The sequence below is a fragment of the Mchenga conophoros genome, linkage group LG3 (assembly GCF_057382185.1).
Source record: "Mchenga conophoros isolate Kocher_MC1m ecotype Shallow Benthic linkage group LG3, M_conophoros_male_GT1.1, whole genome shotgun sequence".
Taxonomy (NCBI): domain Eukaryota; kingdom Metazoa; phylum Chordata; class Actinopteri; order Cichliformes; family Cichlidae; genus Mchenga; species Mchenga conophoros.
In genome coordinates, this window is record NC_140528.1 from 45,970,681 (window position 1) to 45,991,096 (window position 20,416).

Genomic DNA, 20,416 nt, shown 5'->3' on the forward strand with positions numbered 1-20,416 from the left:
CAGTTTGCTTAAGTTATTTTGTTGTTCTTGATTAAATATTACAAATTACTCAAGGACATTTAAGAAAAACAAAAGCTGTTCAGTAAATCCAACAAAAAAAATGTACCAACTTTATTGGCAGTTCATATTTTTGAGTGTATAGTATGGGAAATGTTCCCATCTGCTCCCTATTCTAAAAAAAAACTTACTTAAAAAATGGATGTTGGAAAAAGGGATTGTCTTTGTAATCTTCTGGTAATGTTAGTCATACATTTGACTAACTAAAAGACAAGATGACAAAACAGAAGCTAAAACAACATGAGCATGCTCAAAACATCAGACCAAAGGAAGTCACAGGTGTTCTGGGTCACATGAAACCATCTGATTTGAGTAGTTGGCAGGTCCTTTAAATCCCGTGGACTGATGAACTGGATTGGCTGCTACACAGGCTCGTGCACTATTTTGTATTGCCACAAACAGTCTTTAATATTTCTATTTTTGAAAAGATTGTGTTGTTTTTAAGCAATAAACAAATCACGCAATTTGATTTTTCAAAATGCACGGTGTTCCCTGATCAGACAATTGAATCTGTCTCGTGATTTTTAAACATTTGATCACTGTGGTTAAGAACAATCATGTGTTTATATAACATTTAAAGCAACTCCTGCTTCCATCTCTTGTCACAACAAATGCTAATTATATCAAATAACTACTGTTGCAAAAATGAATAATTCATATATAGTTCTATTAAGTGAGTTCAGTGATGCAGAGGGCGCACAATCACAAACACAAGGGATGAGGTGGGTTCTCAGACAGCTTTATACTTTCATAGTTTTCAGTCTCTTTTTAATTTCTTTGTAAAATGATGGAATTAATGTTGCACAAATGTCATAGAGAACGGAGTTGGGAGCAACTTTAGTAAGTAAATCTAAAAACACTTTTCTGAGTTCACAGTGTTTTGCTGAAAAAACAAAGATTCCTCTAACTTAAAAAAAAATCTGTAAATCCAATTAAAGAAAAATATTTGCACCCACTGGGTTTAGTAATACCAAAGAAACTGACAGTTGTTTACTCTAAAGTTTTGAAATTACACAACAAAAGCAACTTTATTAACCTGGCAAAATGCAGTGATTTATTAAACTAACAGAGTTGACATGTTTGTTAGAAGCTACTTACAGTTACACACAGTTACGTGGAACCACGTGGATGTTGCAGGGTTTGAACCTTTTATTAGTCTTACTTTGGTACACAGTAATATTTTAGATGTATTTCAACAGCACACCTTTTATCTTCTCCTCCTCAGGCTTCTCTCAGTGCTCCACACAGCAGGTATGTCAGTAAATTCATCTTCACCCTCCAACTCCGCACTCAATGCAGTAAACTCTGACTGCTCCCCAGTTTCTTCTGCAACCATCAGTATCACCAGAGTCTGTATTCACGTCCCTCTCTCCATCTTCATCCTCTACCTGGGCTACCAACAATGGCGAATTCAGCGCTCCTTCCGAATGATGAGTCACTCCGACATCTTCACCTACCACATCACAATGGTGGAGCTGTTTTGGTGTTTGGGAACAGTCGTGTACTACTGTGGCTACTTCTTAAAGATACCGCATGTAATGACAGTGGGGTATTGGTTTACAGGTATCAATTTCAGTGGACAGATGTGTTTTCACCTTCTAGCCTGTGTGGATCGCTACTTGGCTGTTGTTCACCCCCTCATATACCGGGCTCTAAGACACACAGGAGGCATCAAAATTAGGAACATCTGCATTGGTTGTGTTTGGCTGTTATGCTTCATGTGGACCTCAGTAACAAATCTGTATAATTTTAGCATACTCAATATCCCATTTTTTTGTCTTTTGGCCTTTTCCTTAGCTATTGTCTCCTACTGCAGCCTCTGTGTGCTCTACTCTCTCACTTATCCAGGACTGAGGGAAGAAGGCAGAGACAGGGAACTGACTGATAAATCAAAGCAAACTGCATTCTTTACTATTATGGCTATTTTGGCAACATTGTCTTTATGGTTTCTCGGGAATCTTGTGACATGTGCTATATTCCAATTAAAACAGCTCAGCAGAAGTGTCGAGTGTACATTGTGGGCTTTGGTGTTCTGCTTTGGCTTTCCAAACACTTTGGTGTTACCTCTGTTGTATCTACGCAAGATAGGAAAACTCTCATGCTGGCATAGTGATAATGGGCAAAGATAATAACTGAATATTTACAAAGTAAATTATTTTATGAAGCCCGAATTTATTAGACACACTTTCTTATCATTTCTGGACGGTCTCCAGGAGTAATGTTCTGATTAATAATTCCTTGATAAAGTTGCCATTCAGGCAATCAATAAAGCACCAAATCACATCAACAGTCACCTCAAGGCGCATTAAACTGTAAGATAAATCCTACAATAATACAACACATCACGTCATAACATATATCATTCCATAAGATACCTGCCATGACTTTTTGTCCTCCACATTAGGTGCCTTTTATTTTATTTATTTTTTAAGTTGATCTAATCCAGTTCAGGGTTATGGGGGAAGCATAACCAATAGTTATATTGTAATATGACCAAGATAATTAGGTTATTATATATGAACCATATATTTTTTTGTTAGATTTCATGTTTTTCTTTTGCTTTTTTACTTTTGTTTGCTGGTCACTAGTGGGGGTTTTCTGATCTCAGGCTGTTGTGTGCTTGTTTTGGGGCAGTTCATATGTTATATTTTGTAGTTTGAGTTGATTGGTAGACTGCACTTTAACATCACCCATTACTTTTTCAACTTTATATTTTCAATTCTCATCTATAGAAGACACTGCTCTCAGAAATATATCTCTAATCTTTCACAGACGGAAATAATAAATTAATGTGTGGTTCACTGAATACCTGTACTGTGTTTCATATAAACCTTATAAAACTCTGAAGTTGCTGCCTTGACTGGATATTCTTTTTTTCATCAGCAGACTGAGGGAAGTCATGTCACACGATACCATCTGATTTGAATAGTTGACAGGTCATTTAGAGCCTATAAACCATCAATTTTAGTGGACTGAATAAACGTCAGCTGCTTCAAACTACACTAGTCACACTCTAGACTTTGGCTGTGGCTATTGTATAAATCCTTAATTTAGATATGTAATGTGGATTTTTTAAAACATGTTTATTGATGTGTTGACTCAATAAAGGAGTTAAATTAAACTGTTACATGTTAAATTAAACTGGTACATCCCTATGATGATTAATGAACATGAGAGGAAGGGAGACGGATGGAGGAAACTTAGACCCCCAAATGTAGCCTCCACCTTAAACCCATCAGTCCTGACTGAGTCCCACAAACAATATTGTGATCGCTAGTGAGATAAGGAAGCATGTGAGAGAGACTCTGGCGAGATGAAGGTATGCATTGGAGAGAAGACGAATGCGAGTCAGTAGGAGCAAAGCAGGAAATATTAATGTGAATAAGAAGGTAACAGGCGGAAAGGTGAACATCCAAGGAGGACAGGTAGTGAAGGCAGATGAGTTGAAATACTTGAGATCAACCATCCAAAACAACAGACAGTGTTTCAGTAAACAGAGGATAAATATCAAACTCACTGTATATTTATATAGTGCAAAATGTATTTACATATATACCCTTATGATAGGACTTCATCGGTTAACTTTCATTACAGTTAAACATTTATATTCTTTATGGTTTACCCTTGCATTTCAACAACATTATTAAAAATCACACTGCCTTAAATACAATCATGTATCCCTAAATGAACATGTCTTTAATGTGTCAAATGATGTAACACGGACACTGTAAACATCATAACCTGGATATTAGTATGGATATATTAATATTTTCTTATTTAGATGCTACTGTGATACTAAAATGACACAAAGCTTTATTACAATGTTTTAAAAATAAATGCTGCCCGCTCCTGTGTGCCATGTTAGGGTGCTCAACTGCTTATAATAAAGGAGTAGTTCACAGACAGCCAGACAAACAGAGACATAGAAATTTCATGTATTATATGATAACTATTTCCAGTGTTGCTTTAACACCATGAGTGAACCTTTGCAAACATTTAATTTAAGGCCTAGATGTGGGTGGATGATGTTAAAAGTGCATTAGGTCTGCTTGCAGTGATTAATAGCACAGAATTCTCCTAAATGTGTTTCGTAACATGCAAAACGTCTTTCATCTCTCATCCTGACATACAGATGGTTTTACTACCATTACAGATTCACGTAAACGTGGATCCGACACTGATGAAGATCAGTCAGAGAGATCGGCAACGCAGAAAAAAGTAGATTGCATACTAAGAGTTTAAACAAGGTGGGTGGACTCAATGGACTTTGTGATATTCATGTTTTAGTCCTCAGAGGATCAACCCTGCTGACATCTGTGTAATTAGTGATATATATATATATATGATACATATGATAATAATAATAATGATATATATATATAATTATAATTATGATTTCAGGTACTTTCTTGACAACAGGCAATGTCTCCTCATTTTCTTCTGATTTCAGTTTAGTTTGGATTTGTGAAGATTTTGATTTTGCAGGTGGATCTCCCTATTGTGGCAACTGCCTTCAGTTTAGTTGAATAACATTTAAAAAGGTCCCAAAGTGAAAACTAACCTTCACAAATTTAAATACCTTTTTGCACTTGTTTGGCATCTTACTTCTTTTTCATTTTCAGACATGACATCGAGCTGCACTACATACAACAACCATATTAGTCATGACTTCTTCCCACTCCAACTATTCCCATCATTCAGAAGACTATATATGCAAGGACTCCTCAGTTATTTCATTAAATATCGCCTTCTTCACTGTCAGCAGACTCTTCTTACTCCTTCCCCTTTCCATCTTCATCCTCTACCAGGGCTACCAACAATGGCAACAACATCGCTCCTTCCAAGCAGTAAGCCACAGTGACATCTTCGCATACCACCTGGCTGCCATGGAGCTTATCTGGATTTTGGGGACAGCTTTATTCTATTGTGGCTCCTACTTAAAGTTCCCAAATATTGTGGCAGTGGGGTATTTTCTTTCTACTATGATTTTCTGTGGTGAGAGCAATTTTCATATCCTGACCTGTGTGGAGTGCTACTTGGCTGTTGTTCACCCCATCACATACAGAGTGCTAAAAAACACCAGAGGTATCAAAATCAGAAACATCTGCATTGCTTTCGTTTGGATGTTCTGCTTTCTGTGGAGCTCTTTAGCACTTGCCCAATATCCTGCTACACCTATAATCCCATTGTTCTGCATTTTGGTCTCGTCTTTAGCTGTCACCTCTTACTGCTGCCTTTGTGTTCTCTATGCTCTCTGGGAAGGCAGCAGAGACCGGGAACAGGTTGACCAGTCAAAGCAAAGGGCGTTCTTTACTATTATGGCCATATTGGGAGCACTGTGCTTGTTGTTTCTAGGGTCCATTATTACCAACTCTCTGACCCAGTCAACACTGTTAAGCATTAGTTTCAAATGTGTAGCAGTTGTTGCTGGGTACTGGTTGAATATTCCCAGTTGTTTGGTGTTACCTCTGCTGTACCTGCGGAGGACAGGAAATCTGCCATGTCAGTAAAACAGTGGGTAAAGATAGCTGGATTTTATTTTGAAAGCACCATTCACTGGAAAATTGACTTGAAGACCTTTTGTTATATCAGAATTTCATAGCTGTTTGGCGTTTAGACTTTTTTTTGGCATGCACCCCTGCATAACAAAGGCAAGACCAAAACTAGATTTTTATTAGTTATTAACAATAGAAAAAGAACCAAGTTTAATATTAGTGATCCAAAGGTCAAGTGAGAAGCATCCACAAACTGTTTTTCTCCTGTATAAATCGTTTTCATTTGACATAATTTGTCCAAACCACCATGCCATTCAGTTTATGCTCCACCAAGGAATGCCAGATCACAGTTTGCTACTTAGAAATGACTGCTGGTGTGTATTATTAATTTGAAGTTGCTATTTCATTGGTGGGAGCACTAAAGCAGCTTTTCTTATCATTGAGTAGACTATAAACTCTGTCTTTGAATAATTATTTAATCATATTGTTTGCATTTTATTACAACTTTTTGTAAGTTTTCTAAGTCTCTTAGGTAACTTCAAAATGTTAATGTTTGGTTTATTTCAGTTTTTTATTTGTTCCTGAGATATATTTAAATTCGGGAGGAAACATTTTCACCGGTAACAAAACCAGCATGTTAATACGTGGAGATTCTAAAGGCTGCTCCAACAGTGATCATCTTATAATTTAAATATTTGTTCAGTTCTCTTCCAAACCCCAGCAGCTGTTTATTTTAATTTTGAATGTCCACTACAATAAAAATAAAAGCGTTCTACCATCTCACCTGCTTGTTTTTATTAAGACATATGTCTACACTACTTTTATTATTAGAGATTTCGCTACTGAGGTTAAACATGATATATAAGTCACATAGATCACTTCTAAATATTAATGTTTGGTTTATTTCAGTGTTTTATTTGTTCCTGAGTAAATCAGTTTGGCTGAGATTAAAGTTAAGCTTCATAACATATGATGTTAAGTTAAGAGGGGACGTACCTGTGAGATCATCAAGTATGCTGGTGTTCCAGTTGTACAAATCGTACTCGCCGAGAACGCGAGTACGGACTTGCGTACTTAAGAATTGAGAAAGGGCCTAGGACTTTTTAAGCGGAGGACGATCCAGACATCTTGTGTTGGGGTGCTGGTCTCGCAGATTGACAGCATGCTGCTACACATCACCTTTCCATTATCAAAGTTTCTCTGGTTGCTTCATATTGATGTTATGTTGTTGTGGAAATGTTCAGCTAAATTTTCTAGCAATTTCAACAAAACTTGTGCTACATTTTAAATATGTAATTTTTAAAAAAGAAACAATAACTGACAGTTGGAGCAGTTTTAAAAAAAATTAAATAAATGTGTTATGCTTTTACATAGAAATGCAAAAGTATACATTAACATCATGTACACTTCTCAACACAGGTGCAGGGATGTTTTTTGTATTTTCAGAGGACCATCATTTCTTCATTGCAATTGCAGTTTATGTTTCAGGGTACTATGGCATTTAGTCACATCAGCTGAGATCTGAGCTGCACGCCCCAGTGTCCTGGAGGTGTACAGGTCCTGCAGAGATGGGAGTCTGCAGCCAATCACCTTCTCAGCAGAGCGCACAACACGCTGCAGCCTCTGTTTGTCCCTGATAGTGGCTCCAGCGTACCACACGGTGATGGAGGAGGTGAGGATGGACTCGATGACTGCAGTGTAGAATTGCATCATTGTCCGTGTTGGCAGGTTGAATTGAACAGAGCACTTTATAGACAAACCCACTTTATCAGCGGCTGATGTTTGAAACCTCAGCTGAGTTTTAGCTCTCAGTGGTTAAACACTGGACTTGATTCACTCAGGTTCTGTCTGTCGGATCACGTTTACTTCGCTGTTTTATTTACAACTGAGCAAATCGGTTTGGCTGAGGTGAAAGTTACATTTTAGAACTGAAGTTTAAGGTTCACTGGCACATGTGTTAGACTGAGCCCATTCGCTTTTCTTTGGCTGGTGAGTTTTGGGATTAAACTGACTTTTAAAATGTTTTTATACAAAGAGGAAAGAGAAGGCGCATTTCCACCGAGAGGAGCAGGGTTTGCAACAGCATGTTCATCATGAAGTCTGCAACCTGGACAGAAATATTACATCATCAGTTGTTAAATAGTTATTCAACTTTATTCTTTTTTCTTTTTTTTTTTGTCTGTCCCATTTGGTTCTTTAGCCATCAGAATTGTTGTCTGAAGACCAACAAGGATACCCAATGGATTTACTTTGCCAAATGGATCATCGTGGCATTGCCGTATTGGTCCATTTGATCGATCTTTGTTTTTATTATTTATTATATTTTATTTTCAGATGTTACAGATGGGACAGATATGAGTGAGGGATAGGAAAGGGAGAAAGAAAGAGGAAGGAAAAGAAAAACAGAAGGGGAGAGGGACAGTGAGAAAGGGGGGAGAAAAAAAATCTCCTGGATCACCTGTTGAGAGAAGAAGAATAGAAAACAGGCAAAAAAAAACCCCAAAGCAACATACTAAACACAACACCATCGCATTAATCTAGCTGAGTGTAAACAGCAGTAAATACTAAATATTCAATGTTGTTGTGCAGCACGCAGGACAGACAGCGCACAATGTGCTTTGAAGTAGCAGCCAAGAAAGGTGTAATTTAAGTCTACGAGCAGTGAACACCCGTGTGCATACCTGTGTGGATCAGCGCACTTGTATTCAAATGGTTTCCACATGTAATGGTCTGCAAGAGGATGTAGCGAGCCATAGCCCCGTCCCCCAGGGCATGAAGCAGGCTTGGAGGACATCCAGAGGCCTCAGAGTGCGAGAGCCCAAGGAGGACCACCGGAGGGGCATCCGTGCCACCCTCATGGGAAGGGCTGAGGATCCCCAGACAAGGCGTCACCCAGTAGCCACCGAGCAGAAGCTAGAGGGGGGCGGCGGGCACGCCGGGCAACACTGAGACAGAGGTGCAACTTTATTCTAAGCACCAGGTATCTGTTAGAATTTTTAGAGTTTACTTAACTAAAAATAAACGAGGTTAACATATAATTTGCGTGATTTTTTTGTTATTTTTGTTTCGGTCATGTTATGTTTAACTGTCAAAGACTTCTGGATGTTAGAAGAAAACTAATACTGCTCATGAATGAGACTGAAGGCAGGAAGGTGTCCTTTAAAACTAAACATGTTAATAGGACCTCGCTATTTATATCATAGTTTATGATATAGCATGTGTATTTCAGTAATTATGGAGGACCACAAGAGCCACGCACATCGAAATAAAAAATTCTGTGCTTAATTAATGAATTGTAGAATAAAATCTGCATTTGTAAATTCATTTTTGAATTCCAATTTAATAAACTGATTTTTAAAATGCTTTTTAAGTCTTCATTTCAAAAAACATTTTCGAATTCCACTTTAATAAACAAATGTGTTCCATATATTCAAGTACATTTAGGCTAATGCTAAAATGCTAATCCATTGTTAAAATGTTCAGTACTTGACTGAAGTTTTTAACCTTTGGCTTGTGCTGACTCATTAAAATCTATAGTAGAAGCGTTAGCTAGCTATCGATCCAGCAAATATACCAGGTCATAACTACTCGCGGCACAATTTCAAAATAAACTGTAATCAGGCCGATGTCATGCTATTTCTGTATATATTATAGCTCTTGTCATTTTCTTAAAGGTGACAAATGTAGACGAAATTGGTGTAAATAAGCACATAATTGCATATTTTTAGCCAATAAAAAAAAGATTATGACATGTTTTGCAACAAATGTCTGTGCTTGTTTCTTAGTTATGTCCATGCTCCATCTCGCATTCGTCATGTGTCTTAGGTCTGCGTCTCGGTGCTTCATTTTTTTATTGTGACAGTCTAGCATCCCATGTTTAGTGCGCTTCCTCCTGTCTTGTCAACTTTTTTCCTTGTCCCAGCTATGTACCCTTTGTGTTTCGTTTTCCCTCGTCACCCTCATGTGTTTTTAGGTCTGCTGTCATTCATTCATTGTCAGGTTGTCTGTTATGTTCACACCATGTCTCCATGTTTCCAAGCATCCATGCCAGCTTTTCATGTTTAAGGTTGTCACATTTATTTTCCTAGTTCCTCAGTTTATGTTTAGTGTTGTGTCGAATTGTTTTCCCTAGCCCTTAGTTTTTTATTCTTTATCAGCCAAACAGACTGCTGGCTTTTTGTTTAGAATGTTTGCCTATATGTGTGTGCACTTAGGTCCACTACTTTGCACTCTACACGGTCTGCCGACCTTGACAAGTAGTTTCTTAAGCTACCTAGACTAGTATTATTGGGGCCTACTATTTTTAACCAATTATTAAACTTGCCTGTCTCCAGTTTCAATGTAAACAATTAAAGTACACAATACCATTTTGTCTGTATTTTGTCATATCAAACATTTTTTTTGATCACAGCAAACAAAAGCAATTTTCAGTAACTGAAACTTTCATAGGAATTTAAATACTCAATAAATTACCACAGAACTTTACGCAGTGCATTTGAAATACAATAACATATCTTTTGGTTCTTTTTTCCAGCTGAAGTGTGCAGAATATTTGCCTCATATGGTAACAGGGTCCCTGGCAACCCTTCCATTGCTGCACGACGTCGATCTACATACACAAGATCTTATTTCTGCTTGTCCAAGATTGATCAGACTACAGCACCGACAAGAGAAGAAAAAGAATTTCTTAGTGCTGCTGGCATTGGGGAGCAAAGAATTACCTTTTTTGGCAATTTGTTATATAATAGTTGTTGGTTGATGAGTCACTGTTATATCCCCTCAAAAATATTTCTAATTCCCTCCAAATTGTTTTACAGATGATGAAGCCAGAGGAATTTTGAAGTCATATTCTGGTTGCCTACCCAAAAATAAATGGCTGTGGAGGGTTTGAGCTTTTAAAAGTTTCTGGGTTAACAAGGAGCAAAAAGCTCTCTTTGATACCTTGCCCAAGGACAGGGTATACCATAAAATCTGTCAGGATACATATCAAACAGTCCCTCATCTACATCCGTCCGATGCAAAAGAACATCGACACAACTCCTGTAAGTCATAACTTGCACTAAGTTATTCTGTGGAGATACTGTTATACAGATAATGTTCTTTGTGTTCTGTGTGTATAATAAAGACAAGCAATAACTCACAAAAACTTCTAACAATAGGTTGAACATCAGACTGGCGGTTCTGGTCCCAAGGAAAAATGTCTGACGTGTTCAGAAGAATTCTTTTTCAGTGAAGGATCATGTCAAACACTGCAAGTATGCACTATGCCTTATCTGTATTATACATATTTTTGTAGATTGAATGTCCAATTTTAATGTGGTCCTCTGTAATTTAATTTCTTTTTTTTTACTTCAGTAGCTTTTTGGAAATATTTTGTAAAATGTAAATGCTATCTATGTACGATCTGTTTTCTAAAGGTCTCCAACTGAGATCGACACATCATTACCTGACGTTTGCCATCCAGTGAGCCCTGAATTTCCAGTCCAGACTAGTCCAGATAGAGATAACTCCTCCTCTGAAATAGGAATCATTGACCTAACAGATGACCAAGTTCTGGTAAACACATATTTTATTATATGTTATATTTAATTTTACTTACCTGTTTGTGTGTGTATGTGTAAAAGAGATTGCTGATAAGTAAAATCTCATCATAGTATACTTGATTGTGTTTAAAACTCTAAAAAACATTACATTGATGTTTAACGTGCGCAGAAAAAAATCTTTTTCTTTGTCTTCTTTCTCCAAAAGGAGTCTTTGGATGAATGGAGAACCATACGTTCTCAGCAGGATCAAGACTGCTTGCTTGCAGACCAAGAAGGTACAAGGTTCAAGGTACACCTCAAAAAGTCTGTAAATTTTAATGTTTATTCTACAATAGGGAGATGTAGTTTTCCAGCAACACATATCCAGCTTTGTTTGTATGGGCTAAAATTGTGGTCATAAATTATTTTACTTGTAAATTACAAATTTAAGAATCCAATCAGAGAACAGATGGGTTTGGCTGACGGTGATTTACTGACCTTTTTGGTTTACAAGGTTACAAAAGTCAGTTCACAACTACACATTTGATTTACAAGTACAACATATTTATGATCATGATTTGAGCCAATATGTTTGTTCTGCATCTGAAGAGTTGGAAAGTTTGACTTCTCTTGTTTCTTATTTTCATCACAGTCTGACTTACAGAAGAAGTCCGTTGAAATGGAAGAGAGACGGATAAAGGTAAATGTTTAGAAATAACGTTTTAGAGATGACGAATAAACCAAGGGCATGAGAAGTTCCATCATTAGAGGTTGGCGCATCCATTATTACTTCACTGATATGCTCAGAGCTGTTTTCTTTCTACTTTCAGGCCATATCTGAGAGGCAGTTGAGACTGACTGGTGTTCCAGAGCAAACTCATGGCATACCACTCAGACTTAATACCCTAGCGGCATTACCAGAACAAGACGATTTGTCCTAACTGAATCCATTCAGGTTAGTAATTTGTTCACTTCATCATACACACTCCAACTAATTTGAAGATGTTTAGGTTAGGAAAGTTGTTTGATTTTTATTTTCTGTTTGTGCAGATATTGTTTGACTTTGTTGGAGAATATGAAAATGCCACAGAATAGTTTCATATTCAAGATGCTCTCAGTAACTAGACTCAACAGCAACATGTCTGGTACGTTTCTGGATAATAACATCATAAGGTCACAAACGCTGTATGTCCACTGGATTCAACCTGATTCTCCAGAGGTGAGAGCTGAGATTTGTTATTGCTTAACATTTGCGGTTAGACTACACAGTATGTTTATTTATTTAAGGCGCAAAGGGGGGAAAACAGAAAATACAATATGAATATTTAACCATGACAGGGCCTTCATCCAATCCTCAAAATAAGTTCACTCTCCAACTGGGGAGATTCTGTCATCCTCTATGTAGTAGGTTTATCAGAGAAACTTTGGAGTCTTCTCCATGCACGACATCACAGTGTACTTCATAGCCACAAACTGAGACACAAACTGTTTCATTCAGACAAAACTTCCAAAAATAAAAACTTAACAACATAGTTTTTGCTGTGCTGTGCAGCCACTTCATAAACGCTTTGCACAACATACAAGAGACACCTCCACGGGACAAGACTCGGCTGTCCGTCTGCGTCTGCATTTTTGGGGTGTCACTCTTCACCATTTCCTCAATTGTTTTAAGCAAAAATATCTTGTATTTAGTGAAAATAGTCTCCCAATAGAACAACTGAAAATTCTCCAGATGCACTTTTTAAAAACAAGTATTTATATTCTCACTGAAATGTTACTGTGTAGCTGAATATCTCGCATTTTAATTGTAACGATATTATTTTGAAAAGAAATAAGACAAATATACTTAGAAAGATTTTGATTTTTTGAAGTGGGATGTGAAACGTCTTCAAGAAAGTTCAAGAAATCACGCTGCTTTTCTTTCAAAGCTCCTTATGCAACATTTACAGTGATGTTATTCACAATAACAATAGGTTAATATCTACATATGGGTTTTATACTTTTAATGACCCTTTGTAGCACTTTAACAAATAACAATGCTTTCGGTGTATTTTGTCAATGGGCAAGTTGATTGATTACTATATACTGATTTTATACTGTTCCATACCTTTCAAAGCTATTTATACAAGATGCGTCATTCATCCATTCACATCAGCAGTATTTCGAAAATGATTCATCTAACTTATCTATATGTATCTATGATCCGAGAGCAATTTGGGGTTATTACTTTGCCCAAGAACATTTGGCATGTAGACTGGAGCAGCCAGGAATCAAACCAACAACCCTCTGATTACTAGATGCGTACTTGATTAAAAGGATGAAACTATGCAGACACTTTTCTCTTTCTAACTCTTTGCAGTTTGTTCCTGCACTTGATTACAACGATCATCAAGAAGCTGCAAGCTTTAACAACCAGTCTTGTTCCCCATTGATTGTTTCTCCTCCTGCTCATGGGCGATCTTTCTCTCCCAAGAGGTATGTTTGCATTTGTTAGTTGTTAGTCACATTTCTTTACCTAACGTGTGGTGATACAAACTTTAAAAAAAATAATCTTTGCTAGTTTAGAGTCAATTAAAAAAAATCTCTGTAGTGGTAATTGACTTGAGTTTAGTTCATGTCACTCGATTAGAAAATTATTAACAGTGCATGTGCCAGGGAATTTGTATGTATTATGTCACATTTTGTATCTCTACACAGGGCTGACCTTAAAACCATTCTGAATGGACTTCGGGCGAAAATTGATAACACTTCATGCCCTACGAGTAATCAGATCAACATATGCAGAGACTACACTGCCAATGTCCACAACATAATGAAAAGTACCCTGCAGGCCTTCCGATGGCGACGTTTTAATCCTGCAGCCAGATTCGATGTTGTTTTTGTTAACAATGAAAAAACATCTGAAGGTGCAGTAGATGGTGGTGGTCCCACAAGAGAGTATTTGAGGTTGCTGATGAAGGCCATTCATCAGTCTAACATTTTTGAAGGACCGGAGAAAGACAAGAGATTGACCCTCGACACTCATGGTACACCAATTAATTTATTTATTTTATAAGTAACATTTTAATATAAAAATTAATTATTTATGCTATGAAAATGTTTGATAGTGACACCTCAACGAAGAGCTACAATGATATTTGAACTGTATTTGATTTCAACTGTCTGTTCTCTCTGTAATACATTTTGCTCTGTGACACATTTGGGGAATTACTTGGAATTTGGGGACTACTATAGAACCATAAATAAACTACAAAAACATTGAAAATCGTTTTTGTTTTTTTTACATATGTTTCTACTTGGAGAAATTTAAGAGGTTTATCCTTCAAAACTTTAAATACAAAAAAGTTGCAAAAAATAGTTTACAACAACAGGAAATTTATTTTGAGTGTCTTCATAGTTTTATTTTGGAGATACACCAATTTTTATATACTGCAGGAAAAACGAAAAAACAATTCTATGATGCAAATTTGCAAAGAAAACAGCAGGTGCATCAAAATAAACTATTTCCAGCAGTGCAATTTGAGTTCTAAGCATCCCAGAAACTATTCAGAAAAGTCAAACATGACCAGTACAGGCTTTTAAGGCCTACAAGTAAAAAACTACATTTTCCGCGAAAATGATGTCACTTCCGGTTTCGGCCAGGAAATGGCGGACATGCGATAGTTCGCGCTGACGTCTGTTTCACTGTGGGAAGTGTTACGAACAGCTGATCGGATCGGCAAAGCGTGTTTCTGGAATATTATGTTTTTGTTCCTGAAAGAGCTTTTTATGCAATTTTTGCAAAGCTTTATGTGGAAGGAAACCGTGACCGAGGACAAACTGATGGCATAAGATGTAAGTACAACTCCTCCGGTTTCATGTGCAAAACAAATTATTGCGCTAGCTTATGCGGTTCAGGTTCTACAGGGATTTAAAAATAGTTTCACAAAACGGAGCGTGCTGCTCTGACCGGCTTTAAAGGGTTAACAATGACTTTAAAAAATAATATAAAATAGTGTGCAACACCACTGAAGTTTTTTTTACCTCTCTTTTCAACCAACGGCAGTCACTCTCCTCTCCAAATAACTTATGCTTAGCTTGAGGGAGGGGCTAATAATCGGCTCAGTCATTTTTAATGATCGTTGAAAGCCCAGATCGTAATCGTGATTAAAATTCGATTAATTGAGCAGCCCTAATGTGATGACACATTTAAACTTTGATTTTTTATCAATGTTATTCCTTTTACAGCCTTGGAGGGGAAACTGTACACACAGATAGCACAAATGATATCTGTGTGTGTAATCTATGGAGGCGTGGCACCTAATTTCTTTTCAGACAGATTGTTTAATCAAATCTGTGGGAAACCTAGCCTTCCTGCAACCTTGGAAGAAGTAGGTGATTTCACCTTTCAGGAAAAGCTTTTGGAGGTGAGTCCTAAATTATGTGTTCAGGAGTAGATGTTGTAATTAAAGTATAACTGGCTCTCTGGAGCTGCTGAAATCTATAAAAATGTATCATTTGCAACTTACAAAATATTAAAAGCATTTTCATAATTACTAACCATTTTTTGATTTCTGTTAAAGATCAAGAACGCAACAACTGTTGAAGATGCGAAAAAGGCAATAGAGAAGGCAGCGGACAGTCTTGCCATTGTTGGGGCCTGAAGAAACATCACAACACTGAGACAGAGAGATGCTCTGGTGCAATCCGCTGTTGACTTCTTCCTTGAGGGCAGATTAAATGTGGCTTTGCAACAGTAAGTATGACGTTTTTCTCAATCGCTTTGGCACTGTTCCCCACAGCAGGAATGAAAATATATTATTTATGCAATCTGTGCAGATAATTAAGAGGCCAACAGGCCAGTCACACTAAATTAGTGATGGGTCGGTCGTGAACGAAATGGCTCTTACGGTGTGTTCACACCGAACACGATGGAGGCGAATAGAGCGTCAGGTTTACATGTAAAGTCAATGGAAAAGCGCGATGACCTGCGATTGCGGCTCCCGCGAAAATTCGGAAGCAGATTTGCGTCGCGAAAACGCCTGAAAAGTGCGTCAGTCTAGCGCGTTTGGAGCGTGTGACTCGCGAACAAAACCACGCGCGTGAGTTTTTGTGTTGCATTTTGTGCATACCGCGCGTTACACGTCTACCGCTCGAGTTGGAAAAATCTGAACTCAAGCGTCAAATCGCGCCGCGACAACCAATCAGGAGCCTGGTGACGTGGCTCTGACCTAGGTCAAAGGGGCAGATCCAGCCAAAGCCCTTCATTCTTCATTCAGTATGGAGGAAAAACTAATCAGTGCTGTGGCAAATCATCCCGAACTCTACGATGCTACCTACTACTTCTACCGAGACAGGAATAAAAAGGACCTAGCTTGGAGACACATAAGTGAGGAGATCGGGCAACCTGGTAAGTTCATTCCTTCTTCTTTTTAATTTTCAGACTGACCCGATGAAGCCGCGCAAAAGCTAGCAAGCCTGCCTACTGTCCCGCGATTTTCCCACTGTTGTACAAATACCTTTCCGCTAACCAGATAATGCGTTTATTCAGCGGACATCTGCAGGAGAAAGTGGAAGAGCCTCAGGGACACCTATAATAAGGAGAAGAGGACAGAGAAGGAGAAGAGGAGTGGGTCGGCAGCAGGATCGGGGAGGAGATGGAAGTTCTTCGCGGTCATGGGGTTTCTGGACCCCTTCCTCACCCCGCGGGAGACAAGCGGCAATATGGTGCAGACCGTGGAGAACTTCTCCCCCGAGGACCAGCGACAGCCCGAAGAGGCAGCAGGGGAGTGTCAGTCAGAAGGTATGTTTACAATGAATTAATGTAGGCAGTTAATTTATGCGTGTTGTCATACAGGAATATATTCTGTTTATTAATAAACAGTATACAGTAGTCCTGCTGTTCATCCGTCACTGCCTCGCCTTTTCGCAGATTTTTTTTTAATGCACCGTACAGCTTTCAACAATGCGTGTTGCATTCTGCAGCCCAAATGACAAATCTCCTCCGTGTCGTGTCTCCTGCGCTTGCCAAACTTATCATGTTTGGTTTTGATAATCATCACTTCAAATAGAAAAAAACAGCACAAAAACACTCATAACTATGACCCTTATTCGGAAATAGACACCTGCACCGGGAGCAAAAAGGGCGCACAAAAGTGGCGCTGCAGACAGAGAAAAAGTGCGGCATAATACTTTTACGTTTTAAAATCGACAAAGGTTTGCACTTTGAGAATCAGCTTGTGAGAACTGTGACTACTGTTCATGTGCTGCAATAAATGAGAGACCACTGTATATAATAATAAGTATATAATAATATAATATTCTCTATGACTATTGTCTTCAACCTGTTAACATTTAATATTGTCTTGATAGAGTCAAGTAATCATGCAGCAGAGTCATACCCTGTTGCTTCTCCTGGCTCCCCAGTCCCTGAGCTCCTGCTGCTGCACCCACAGGTACACTGTATGGACATCAAGCACTGATAGCTTTTTACTTGGTTGAATCCCCTTGTGATCACTTTTACTAAATATCTACAACCAATCTGTTCATATCCTGGTTTTTTTCAATTTTGAAAATGAAAATCTAGTAGCAGCCTTCTCATTTCTTTGTGGTGTTTTGTTCTGTGTTTTACAGGCCCACAGAGGAGGACAGCTCGAAGGCGGGCGAGGGACGGGTCCCAGGACGGTCCATCGGCGGTGGAGCTGGCCATCCTGGAGTCCCTAAAGAGGCCACGCCCGTCTGCAACAGAACATTTCCTCCTCAGCCTTGTTCCTGCTCTGGAGAGCATGCCGCCTCAGACACGAAAATTCGTTAAATTTCAAATTTATAAATTAGTTTTTGAAAACAGCACAGCTGTGCTAAATTTGGAAACATTGGACCCTAATGATCAGTAGTTTTCTGGTGAGGCAGCAGCTCTCCAGGGCAGAAACAATGTTCTTATTTTTCTCCTCCTTCTCCCTGAGGCTCTTCCACTCCAAGCTGGGTCCTTTTTATTCCTGTCTCTCTGTAAATAGTTAAATTTCATATATTTATGTTGAATCTTTTTGTTACTGAATTTATATCTTTTATCAAATAAACATTTATAATGACAAATGTCTCTGTTCTACTACACAGCAAATATTGGCACCCGACTTGACACAAGTAGAATTTATTTCATATTACACTAATAACAAAACATACTAATACAGTGGGATGCATAAGTTTGGGCAACATTGTGAAAAGTAATTATTTTCCTGTACAAATTGTTGGTTGTCACAATAAAAATTGTCAGTTAAATACATCATATGGGAGACACACACAGTGATATTCGAGAAGTGAAATAAAGTTCACTGGATTTACAGAAAGTGTGCAATAACTGTTTAAACTAAATAAAGCAGGTGCATAAATTGGCAACACAAAAATATGTAGTGTATATCAATGTGTGTGTCTCCTATATGATATATGTAAGTGACATTTTTTACTGTAACAGCGATTCATACAGGAAAATAATGGCTATTAATAAGGTTGCCCAAACTTTTGCACCACACTGTATATTTTAATTTATATTTAATTGTGTTGTGGTTTGCAGTGTTTTGTGTTGTTTCACTTTAAATTTGTAAAAGGAAAAAGCTGAAAATTTAAATATTTAAAAGTTGAAATGTGAATAGTTGATTTTTGTATTGTATGATTTATTTTTTACATTTTATGTGGAGTGAATAAATAAAAGTATATTTACGGTGGCCCCTACAGACAAAGCACGTACAAACTTCAAATCACGTACGAACCCTGAAGCACGTACAAACTCCAAAACACATTAAAAACACGTAAAAACTCAAAAACACATACAAACTCCGAAGCACGTACAAACTCAGAAGCACATAAAAACTCAAAACACGTAAAAAAGACAACAGAAGTGCTCCAGGATGCTAGGGGCAGTGTTGAACTTTTGTTACCTAGTGGCTACACAAGCCAGCAAGTACCAACGACCGGATTTGGTGTGTGGTAATAACAGGTAAATGAACATTTATTTATTTTTATTATTTGACTATATATATGAATGCTTGTGTATAAATACACAAACAATACACATATGCTTTCAATTGTGTAATTTAAGTGATCTAGGTAGCTCTGTTTTGGAAGTTCAATTCATGCTAGAAATGTGTTTTGGAGTTTGTACGTGTTTTGTCCCTAGGGTCCACCGCATATATTTATATATTCCTTTTGTGCATAATTTTATATTATTGTTAATAATAAATTAATTAAAGCAACAAAACAACCTAAAGAGCCGGTTCGGAGCCGAAAGAGCTGGTTCTCTAAAAAGAGCCGGAAATCCCATCACTACACTAAATACAATTTGGCACACTGCATTTGTTATAACAGCAGTTGAAAAGGTTTGTGGGATAGTCCATTATTTATTTGATAACTGCATTAAGTGTAGTGAAAGGTAAGTTTTGATGTGGGAATTATGTCAAAGTGATTGAGAAAAACAAAATATATATTTTTAGACATTTTTACTAGTGTAATTTTATCATGTAAAATTGATGTGTTCAGGTTCACAGAGGGCTTCAACACCCTAGGCCTCCTCCAGGATATTAGTGCACACTCTGATTTATTCCGTAATCTGTTTGTGGAGGATGTCGAACCTTTGAAAGCTGCTGACCTCTCAGCAGTATTTCAAGTCAACTTTTCTACACCAGGAACACATAAAAGAGATCGAAAGCCAGACGATATGCTTCTGGAGAGACTGGCTCATTGATGTAGAAGGTACAAGAAATTATTATTACAAGGTCTGTTTTGTAAGGTACTATACATGAATTTGTGCACCCACAATTGTAGGATACAAATTATCATGACTATGATTTTGTCATTGATAGTGATTTTTAGGAAGACTAGAGAAAGACTAGGGAAAAGCGAATACATTGCTTTGTTGTAGTCTGAAAAAACATTTCAAACTGTGACAGAACCATGGCAGACCCGACCATGTTCCCGTGGTTTTCAGAATCTTTCTTTATTCACTCTTGGTTGCTATCACTTCACACACACACACACACATACACACACACACACACACACACAAACACTTTCTAGTTTGCAGCTGAACACTTTGCCAACAGCAACAAACAAATGACAGGACCCAGGTCCGATTTTATTCTGATTGTGGATGCCACTCAGGTGTCTCTGCATTCCCTGCAGCTACACCGCAGACCACGCCCCGCCACACTAACACTCAACTGTTTGTTTATTTTAGATGGAGAATGTGCACCCGTGACCTTGAATGTCACAATGAGAATGTCCTGGAATTTGTTTCAATACCCCCAAATGGCTTTCTTATGCGCAGCCCACAATAGAGATTCTTCCAGAGGATTCTGGCAAGATTTTTCCTGA

General features: G+C 37.9%; 1 protein-coding gene and 1 pseudogene across 1 annotated transcript; both read left to right on the forward strand.

The window, feature by feature from the left end:
• The first annotated feature begins 1,310 nt into the window (after positions 1-1,310).
• Positions 1,311-20,416, forward strand: LOC146578996 (uncharacterized; annotated as a pseudogene).
• On the forward strand, positions 16,334-17,788 carry LOC146578997 (uncharacterized). Its single transcript, XM_085250334.1, has 4 exons — positions 16,334-16,463; positions 16,605-16,856; positions 17,426-17,508; positions 17,687-17,788. The coding sequence occupies exons 1-4, from the start codon at positions 16,334-16,336 to the stop codon at positions 17,774-17,776; spliced, it is 555 nt and encodes a 184-aa protein (XP_085106460.1). The 3' UTR covers positions 17,777-17,788.